This window comes from Spinacia oleracea, chromosome 1 (genome assembly GCF_020520425.1).
Source record: "Spinacia oleracea cultivar Varoflay chromosome 1, BTI_SOV_V1, whole genome shotgun sequence".
NCBI lineage: Eukaryota > Viridiplantae > Streptophyta > Magnoliopsida > Caryophyllales > Amaranthaceae > Spinacia > Spinacia oleracea.
In genome coordinates this window covers 98,722,200-98,732,915 of record NC_079487.1, presented here as the reverse complement: position 1 = coordinate 98,732,915, position 10,716 = coordinate 98,722,200, and the positions used below count along the sequence as shown (strand labels likewise).

At 31.3% G+C, this 10,716-nt stretch overlaps 1 protein-coding gene across 1 annotated transcript; it reads right to left on the bottom strand.

The window, feature by feature from the left end:
• Positions 1 to 2,295: 2,295 nt before the first annotated feature.
• LOC110792090 (pectinesterase 2-like) lies at positions 2,296 to 8,687 on the bottom strand. The gene is made up of 5 exons (XM_021996902.2): positions 8,509 to 8,687; positions 6,405 to 6,753; positions 3,961 to 4,167; positions 3,604 to 3,845; positions 2,296 to 2,737 (listed from the first exon to the last, which is right to left on the bottom strand). Exons 1-5 carry the CDS (start codon positions 8,646 to 8,648, stop codon positions 2,578 to 2,580), a joined length of 1,098 nt encoding a protein of 365 aa, XP_021852594.2. The 5' UTR covers positions 8,649 to 8,687; the 3' UTR covers positions 2,296 to 2,577.
• Between the last annotated feature and the right edge of the window lie 2,029 nt (positions 8,688 to 10,716).

Genomic DNA, 10,716 nt, shown 5'->3' with positions numbered 1-10,716 from the left:
TCCGATTCCGATAAAATTTTCGATTCTGACAATATTTCCGTTTCCGGCAATATTTCCGATTCCGGCAATATTTCCATTTCCGATAATATTTTCCGATACGTACCATGTTTCCATTTCCAGCAACATCTACAACTTGGATAATATTTATATTTCCGATACGATCCATATTTCCGTTTCCGGCAATATCAACGTTTCCGGAGTATTCATTTATTTGCCTTTGACGATCTCAGCTCCCACTGAAACCAAGATCCGTCGATTCTGAATATTGATTAGATTAATGCCATTAAATACTTGATCCGTTTACGTACTATTTGTGTGACCCTACGGGTTCAGTCAAGAGTAAGCTGTGGATTAATATCATTAATCCACTTGAACTGAAGCGGCCTCTAGCTAGGCATACAGTTCACTTGATCTCACTGAATTATTAACTTGTATAATTAATATTGAACCGCATTTATTAGACTTATCATTAAATGCATACTTGAACCAAGGGCATTATTTCCTTCAGCAAGGCCTTTGGCCGACCGGTTGCTTGCACGCTAAGCAAGCTTGGGCGCCAAGCTTCTTGTGCGTCAAGTTATTATTTTCCTAATTCTACTATAATTAGATATTAAAGGTAGATCTGAAATACTTAGTATTTGATTATCCCTAGAATTCTAATGTTGTTAGTTAACTAGAGTCCTAATAGGATTAGTTAATTGATTCCTTGTAGAATTCTAATTCCCTATTTCCACCCTATAAATATGTGGTCCATGATCACAATTTATACATCACAATTACAATTGCCTATTACCATTGTGAGTTTCCCGAGTGCACATAAAACCTTAGAGAATATTCTAGTTGGTTGAATCTAAGGCGGATCTGAACGTGTTGTGGACTATCTATGGAGGGACGACACTTGGAGTCTTGTAATTGTTCTTGTTCGGTTTGGGAGCAGCTAGGGAAGGCACGCATCACATAGTATGCATCCTGAATTATGCTAATTGACTATGTGGTAATTAATTTGGATTCCTGGCTTTATGGTTTTTCAGCATGAAAAATATTGTTTATATTGTTCATAACCCATCAGTCCCCCCTAACTGCCCAACCACCACTCCACCACCACATTTTATGGCCACAACACCCTCCACATATGTTGGTTGTAGGGTAATATTTATATTTATATTAGGGGAAATATGTGCCCAAGAAATGGGATAGTCGTCAGGTATCGCACGGGCATTAGCAGGTCGTGTGGTTTTGCGAAAGGTGGCATAACAGGCGCTGCATGGTCCATGCGATGAACACATACAATAGTTATGCACGCTCTATGCCAAATTCGAACGGTATGTCTCGCTGATATTCCCAGCTGTTGGAGGGGCAATATAGGTTGCATGGTCCGTGCAAAGATCATGCCAATGGTTGCTTCACTTAAATGTCTCTTCTCCGCTGCATAAACATAGTGCATTCTTTTAGCCCAAAGACTCGACTTGGTGGAACCTTTCCACTCTTGCTTCTCCTTCTCCATGTGAATCTTTGATGACAGTGATGAGGTCGGGTAATGAGGAGGTCGTGAAGTTACGTTACACTCGTTCCCCATTGATGTTGTCATTCTCTCTTTTGGATTAGCGGGACATCATATTGGCATGTGTTGCTTTAGCTTGACTTGAAATTTGGGAGAGATGAACTCTTAGCAGAAAACAAGCAAAGAAAGACAATAAAATAAGGATAGATAGCTATAAATGCAACTTATATGCAACTAAACTACGCTAATATGTACACAAAAGAGTTCATAATGGCTCTTAAAGATGTGCAAATTACAAGCACGTCAGCTGTACTAGGAGAAATCACTCTTCCCTAGTCCTATCTATAGTATAGATTATTATGTATGTGCAATTAGTAACAAGTTGTGCAAACAACCCCCAATCAATCAACGATTGTTTATCGAAGTTAAGTGTGCTAGTACATGTGCCTAGATAGTATGATAAATGTTTGATCCCCGAGAGTTCGATCGGCCCCTTACTACTTACCCTTTGTAGTGTCATAAGATTGTGTCAAGTGGAACAAGTTGTTTTACTTGTGTGAATGCTCTAGATATTACGACGTGTCTAGAGGCCATCAAGACTAATCAATTAACGTATACTACGTATAAACCAATAAATTAAAAGAATTGAAATGATAATATTTGAGTTAGAATTTCAAATTATTAGAAGCTGGACTAAATTCCTTAAAAGGTTGATTTAGAATCCAATTCCACATCATTCTATGTTGTTCAATTCCAACATATGAATTGAGGCAAATTTAGAATTTCAAATGAAATATTGAAACTAGGCCAAAAATGTTATAAATGAACACCATTTACAAAACTATCTTCTCAACATAAACTCATGCATAATGCAAGCATGAAATATAAAATAAAGTCACCCGTTTATAAAGAAAAAAAATTCAGGTCGAAAGGAAATAACAATCACTAAATGATTATGAAAATCACTCTATTGCTACATTATATATACCTCTTGATGTATATATAGTACTATTGTACCCTATACTTATGCTTTTGTAAACGTCCTTTTTTCCCCTTTTGCCTGTTAAGCTAATGTTTTACACCTTGGGAGGTGGAAGTAGCCATTTAGCTGCATCAATGTATTCAAGACTCGTGAATGTTTTGACTTCTTCATCTGTTAACTTCTTAGTATATGGAGCTCTTTTATCTGGTGATGCACCGGGACCCGTGTTACTGTACTCCCCAAAAAACATTGTCCTACAAAAATCCAAGTAAAATCTCAATAACATATACTAATAATATGCATTTCAGAGAAAAAAGAAGTTTAACATTTTCAATCATGAAAATAAATCTTGATATTACATTATTAAAATGACAGTGTGATGTATATATAGGTGTATACACTTATCCAAGTGATAAATTTTAATCTATAATTATAGACCAAGTATACACTTAGTAAAACAATATATTTGAATTAATAAGGTACATGATGATATCATTTTGACAGAAACAACATCGGATTTTGAATCAACGTTTTGTTTAAATCAAGTAATTAAATATTTATACTTGTTTAATTTAGTAGATCATGACCATACTTTTTATTTTATGATTTTTTAAATAAAATTATAAATGCCATTTTCGATTTTCTAAGTGTTGTTTCTCTAAGAATCATTAAGATTTTTTAATATTTTTAAAAGAAATCGTCTTAAAAGAATCTTAAGTTTTTTTTTAAAACATGTGTGATCCGAAGAAGGATTAATATGGGTTGATAAAAAAAAATAGAATAAAAAATACGGAGTATGTTTTTTTAACTTTAATGTCCTATGTTTAATCTACTAGGGTTAACACGGGAAATTTTAATAAAGAAAAATTTGTAAAAATTTATAAAAAATATGTTCAATATTCCTAGGACCAAAAAGGCAATTTAAATAACATCTAGTTTTCCAAATTCAAGTAAAAAATACCTTTTGAAAGTAAGATATTTCATAAGAAGATTCTCTGATTAATTAGGTTGATATTATGGAACACGTTTAATTTTATCAATATTTTGATTTCAAAATGGTGTTGTTGAAATGTCAAAATGTTAGAGATAAAGCGATGGAAAAGATGATCGAGTTGTTTACTTTTCGAGTTCTGGCTTGTCGTTGTTAGTCCAACCCTCAGGTTTGATGACATCACTGATGGTACAATATGAAAAAACAACTCGTGCTGCTTCCATCCATGGTCTACCTAGTAACGCATTACCACCGGTTCCGGTCACTGGACAATGTACAAATGAGTATCCACCTTCTCCATCTGCAGTCTTTCTTGCATGAGCGGTTATAACAGCCGCTGGATCACCCGATAAAACGTGGATCTCGGTGTTCTGTCAATTCAAGTTAACCATAACTCAATGATGTATCTATGAAACTGTCATTTGTTGTGAACTTATTTTTTTTTACATTATTCTTTTAACTCAAGTCAACGGGGAAGATACTTACCAAGTATATAGATCTACCTTCTCCAAAGATAAAATCAACCGTCCCTTCAATATAACAATCCTTGAAGAAATGTTTGCCTTTATCATCACAAACGGTGTCTTGAAATCCTACAAATTTACAATTGTAAAATGCAGCTTTATCACCGGATATTCTCATTGCAGAAGCTTGTGCTCCTTTTCTCTCGCCGTCTGGTCTTGGAGCAGCGTTCTGCATTAATATTAACTAGATTAAATCTCGTACATGCACGGATAATTTTAATTATTTGATCAATTTTTTTAATACCCATGTGATATGTTTGACTGAATATTTATCTTCCTAAAATTATATATTGTATAATTAATAAAATTTGAACATTCTCATTTAATCATCATACATATGTAGTAGTATACAATTTTCGTTCTACTACGTATTACGATATATTTGATAATCTAGTGTGTTAATTAGACCAAAATATTAAGTAAATATATTTTTTATTATTAATTTAAAGATTTGACTAAAATATTACAAAATATTTTTTAGCAAATTACTTCGTATTATTTTGTGGCATATTTTATTTCCATAATCTATAAGTAATTAATTTTTACCCATACATAAACAGTCAATAAAAAAGGATAGAAAATAAAAATTAGTAAAAAAATAGAAATTTTTTTAGACAAAATAATTTTGGCGTGAAATTTGCACCAGGAAGTGACACGTGTCATATCCAGTGTCTGTTTTAGTATAATACTAGATTAGATCCCGTACACGCTCGAATTTTGATCATTTTTCACAAAATATTTAACTGAATATCTACCAAACTACTGCATAGTTATAATATTTTTAAAATACTCGTTTAAATTTATTCATCTAATATGCATATTGAAAATGTTAATATGGTAATTTGACCAAAATATGAGTGATATATTTTTCATTATTAATATACGATTTGACTAAAATATTACCAATTTAGAATAATTATTATTACGTCGTATCTATTATTGACATAATTTATAAACTAAATTTTGTTTCCATACATAAATAGTTTATAAAAAAAGGTAGAGAATAAAAATTAAATAAAATAGATACACTTTTTTGGGAAAATGATTTTTGGCGGGAAAAAATCGCACCAGAAATTGACACGTGTTATTCCTGATGTCTCTTTTAGTATATAGTAATAGATAGATATAGATAATGTAATAGAATAGAAATGCATAATTATTTAAGTTAGTCATAATAATATACTCAAATCAATTGTAATTTTACTAATGTAGTATGTATTTTGTTACATAGTGGCACACATAATCCTTTGGGTAAGATGTAATATTACTCTTAAAATATAACCCTAATTTGGCAACTTTTAAACTATATTTTATTCCACCTTTCAACATAAAAATTAGCGAAATAGTTTGATACACTCTACATTTATGAACTTATAAATATATAATTCTTTTACTACAAATCCGCAACGACCAAAAATATTAGCAACTAGATTTTAGTCCATGCGATGCACGGTTTCTATTAAATTTATTTTATATATTAGATTAGATTGATTTTTTAATTTTGGATTGAATTTCATTTTAATTTTTTTTTTAATTATAGTGTTTGATTTTGGATGAAATTGTATATAAGAAATATTAATAATTAATTAATAAATATCTACGTGGCATTCGACTTTTTAATTCAAAAATAATTTTAAAGTCTTATTTTTCATTGGCTGAAACCATTAGATTTCCTACGTGGCCCTCTAATATTGGATTAATGTTTGATTTTGAATTGAATTTTATTTTAGATTAGTGTTTGATCTTTGATGAATTTTATTTTAGATTTATTTTTAATTATTAGAGCGTTTGATTTTGGATAGAATTGTATATATTAGTAATTGATTAATTAATTTAAATATTTACGTGGCACCTAATTAATTATCTACGTGATACTCGATTTTTTTAATTCAAAAATAAATTAGAAATCTTATTTTTCATTGGTCGAAACCATTAGTAATCCTAGGTGGCGCTCTGATAGTTCAGCAAATATGCCTCCTTTATATATATATATATATATATATATATATATATATATATATATATATATATATATATATTAGATTATATATATTTTGTTTCCGGTTTACTTTAATGTTTCTCTTTCAAATCCAACTTTTTTTTTTTTTACAAAATTACAATTTCTATTAGTTCTGGATACAATCTTTTCAAAATCTCTTATTTGAAATAAATTTTCAATTCTTGCAGATCGAGTTTTACACGATAAATGATCAAATGTTATTTATATGATAAATTATCAAAATAGAAATTATTGCATAGGTATTGTTATACATTGAACGTTAAACTTGAAAATTTTAAATGTATATATAAGTTAAATGCTTAGCACATATACTTAAAATGTTTTAACACATAGAAAAAAGGGAAAAGAATATAATTAATAATTAAAGTCGGAGAAGAGTAGCGTACCGAAACAATTATATTTGCAGCGACAAAGTAATCAGACTCCACGATTAATGTTGCACTATCTACAGTACCATACTCAGCAGCTGTGCCAGCAAATGTTATTGTTGGCCTATTCTTTGGATCTGTTCCGTAAAAGGTGATATATGCACTAAGTCTTTCGATTTTAACTTTTTCTTTGTACTCCCCTGGGCCGATTGTTATAATTACACGTTTAGTATTTCCTATTTTAACATGTTTCACCGCGTCTGATATTGTTGTAAATTTTCCGCTTCCATCTTGTCTAACATCAATAACCTCTGCGGCACCACTTTCAGCTTCTACTACATTGGATTCTAATGTTCCCGATTGTGCACTACAAACCAAAAAAATAAAAGACATAATAACAGTAATAATAACAATTAACCATTTCTCGATGGGTTAGTGAATCAACCTTTAAACTATTTGTTAGATAAACAATAAAAGGTGTATAATTACGTACTCCTACTCCGTAGTATAATAGTAACATATACAAAGTATTCAATATAAATTAAACGTTGAATATTTATATACTCCGTCCCTTAATACTCGCACCGTTTCGACTAAACACGCTTGCCAATGCACAATTTTGACCAGCAATATCTTTAACTATATATTATAAAAACTTATAAAAAATTTAATATTTTGAAAATATATATAAGATGAGGCCAACAATATAGAATAAAATAGAGTCAAAGTGAATTATGTGAATAGTGCAAAAAGTCAAAACGGTGCAAGTATTAAGGGACGGAGGAAGTATATAACATAACTATGTTTTTCTGGTGCGAATGGCCTACAAGGACAATATAAATTATAAATGGAGGCGGGAAAATTCGAACATAATTCCTATTATAAACAGATCCTCAATAACCATTAGGCCAAGACATCATTAGTATACAATTTAACTATGTAGACGGAGGCTCTTGAATGATCCTTATTCAGTTATTCTCTTTCGTTTTGTTCCGCTCATGTAGACATATAGTCATATATTAAGCCAATAAATCCTCCACGTTGTCTATAAATTGATAATTGTGATCGGTATAGATTATTATTTTAATTTTTCTAACAATATTATCGCTTTTAGTGGAGTTAAGTATAAAGTTGGGGTTTTACCTTTTCGTTTTTTCACCCATTAGGATATATACATTTTTTTCACCCTTTAAGACCTTAACTCTACTTTCCGATAAGTTAACTCACCTTTAACTCATCTTTAACCTCAACATGAATATAAAAAATAATTTAAATGAACTAAATAATTTCTAAAATTTAGTAAAGATTAAATATCTCAAATGTATACTAAATATGACCGCCAATCAAAAGCTCCTCTTATCATTAATCACCAACACCAAAATTCACCAAAATAATTCATTTTAATCATCAAACACCTTCTCTCGGAGCCTAACATAAACATTGTCTAAGAAGAAAAACAAAAGAATGAGAAATACTTGTTTCTCGGAGCCTAACATAAATATTGTCTAAGAAGAAAACAAAAGCTTGACATGAAATATTGAAAATTATAAAGCTTATCTACGTATTTTCACATTTGTTACTTTTCACAAACGATGTATTTCATCTTTGACTGAATTTCCAAACACCCTATCGGTACATAATGCCATGTTATATTAAAAATTATATATACAAATTGGTAGAATATTTTAATAAAATATGTGATAGCCAAAAGGTATTTTGTTTACTTATTTCCTCTCTAATGTACTCCTTCCGTACTTTTTTAAGAGATACACTTGTCTTTTCCGGCCGTATTTATTTAAGAGATACACTTGCCATTTTTAGTAACTTATCAACCCCACCATCTAATTAAATAATACATCTAATATACCCTATCACCCACCATTCTATTAAACAAATATTTTCATAAACCCACCCCCACCCTCCACCCACCAAAATGACATGGTCCCCACATATTTAATTATTAAAATATCTATCCAACCTCACTTGCTTTATCATTTTATTTCATTTAATTATTCTTCTTAATACCCGTGTCCGGTCAAATGTATCTCTTAAAAAAATACGGAGGGAGTATTACGGATTGAAAGAGTACAAAAGAGAAATAAAGATAGAATACTAAATATACCTAAATGGTTTTACTGCGGTTTGAAACCAAGTATTAACTTCACCATCGGCTGCCGGAATAGTTTGTGCTTTAATTGTAAAAAATATATTGACAAGAATAAAAGTTGCAAAAGAAATACTAAATTGTTTTGCCATTCCCATTTATTCTTTACCTTTAACTTTGTTGTTTCTATGTTTATAACATGCAAGTAATATGTTTCAAATATATAAGTTGATGAAAGAGAGAAATGATTATAAAAAAAATTAAAAAAAAATGAAACACTCTAAAGTAATAATGGCTATTAATGATATACTAGAATTAGAATAGTACATTTTCTAAAAATAAATGCATTTTCCTATATTCGAAAGAAACTAACTAAAAGATTATTTCTCCTCAAAAAAAGAACCTTAAGATTAATTGGCTTCTCACAACAACCCGGACCTGGCTTCTCACAACAACTCGGACCGACCCGTACCGGATCAAAGACCGAAAATTTGATAATTCGAGATCCAAAGACTGGAGCGATTATGCTTGGACCAGACCCGGACCGGACCGAAAAAATTGGTCCAAAATTCGGACCGGACCAATTTGGACCGGTTGTGGGCCGGTTGTGGACCTATTTCTATATATTTTTATTTTTTTCTAAAAATTATGGTAAAAAAGAAAAAAACATATATAAAAAAATCAATTGTTTAAGGCCTTTTTTGAAAGCTAAAATACAATATATCACAATATAGTACTTCGTAATATTTACAACATATCAAAGGAGATAATCAACCTTTTAAGCAGTTTATATTATATTTTATTAAGGAAAAATCGATCTGTTCCAAAAATGAATTTTGGGTCGGACTAGACCGGACCGACCGAAGACCGGAAATTAATATTTCTCGACACGGAGACCGGACCGATTGCCTTTAGTTCGTTCCGGTCTGGATCGGTCCGGTTTGGATCGTTTTTTCGGCCTGAACCAATTTTTGCACACCCCTAATCACGATTGTTCCATTTTTTCAATATCGAATGCTTTCTAATTTATTTCAAGGCCACTTTAATAGGTTATTGTTAAAACAAAATCCTACTATCTCCGATCCATCTTTATTAAAAAGTCGGAATGATAGTGTTACAAGTAAGGTAGTGTATCAATTGCATATTGGTTCAGTGGTGCATGAGATTGAACTTGGTAGGTAGGACCACGTGTTCGATCCCAACAACAATAGTTGTGAGGGGATTGAAATTTATCCACCCAAAACTCGCATCAAATCCGGATTAACCCTAATGGTAAACCGGGTGATAACAACCAAAAAAAAGAAGTAACATAGTGTGATATTTTTCAAAATAGGAATTAAGTAAACATATTAAAAATATATGAGAATTTTGGTATCTACTTCCTCCGTCCCATAATGTTCCTCACTTTTTCAATATGTGCGGTCTTCAATGCACTACTTTGGCCATTAATAATTTTAATTTTGCATTAGTAAAATTTTTAAATATGATATTTAGAAAATTTATATTGAAAAGAATCCACTGACATCCCATAAGTTAATATTTTTACTCTTAATTATACTATTAATTACGTTTAAATTAATTTTTTTAATTTTGACCATATGAATAGTAAACATGAAAACATTATGGAACGGGGGGAGTAATACCTTAAAAATACATCACTTTTTTTTATTAATTACCTTATGAAAATTTATTATAACTTATTATCTTAAAGTATGAACTTTATTACTCCCTCCGTGTTGGAATACTTGCACTATTTTTATTGGACATGCTTGCCAATGCACAACTTTGACAACGAATATCTTTAACTACATATAAATTATTAATATTGTTGAAAATTAAACCTGATCAAGATGAGCCCGATCCGCCGGCCCGACCCAAAATTTTGCGGGTTTGGGCAGAAATATTCGGCCTCGGGCCGGCCCGGATTTTAAAATTTTTTGGGCGGGTTTGGGAAACACAAAACTACACTTTTTAGTTATAAATTTGGCCCGGCTCGAAACTGGCCCAAAAAGCCTGGTATTTTAGGCTCAAAATAGGGGGTTTGGGCACAAATTTTTGGCCCGATTCTTGGCTCGGCCCGACATAGCGGGCTGGTTTTTTATGCCACGACCCTGCCCGAACCCGACCCAACCCGCCATTTGACCAGGTCTATTGAAAATATATGTTAAGATGAAGCCAACAATATATTATTTCCTCCGTCCCAGATTAGTTGTTACACTTACCTTT

Excerpts from the sequence above, each read along its gene's own strand:
- LOC110792090 (XM_021996902.2), bottom strand. The coding sequence starts at position 8,648 with ATGGGAATGGCAAAACAATTTAGTATTTCTTTTGCAACTTTTATTCTT. Across the intron at positions 6,754-8,508 it reads ACCGCAGTAAAACCATTTAG|TGCACAATCGGGAACATTAG; the intron begins GTATATTTAGTA and ends TTTGGTTTGTAG. Across the intron at positions 2,738-3,603 it reads GACAAGCCAGAACTCGAAAA|GACAATGTTTTTTGGGGAGT; the intron begins GTAAACAACTCG and ends GGATTTTTGTAG.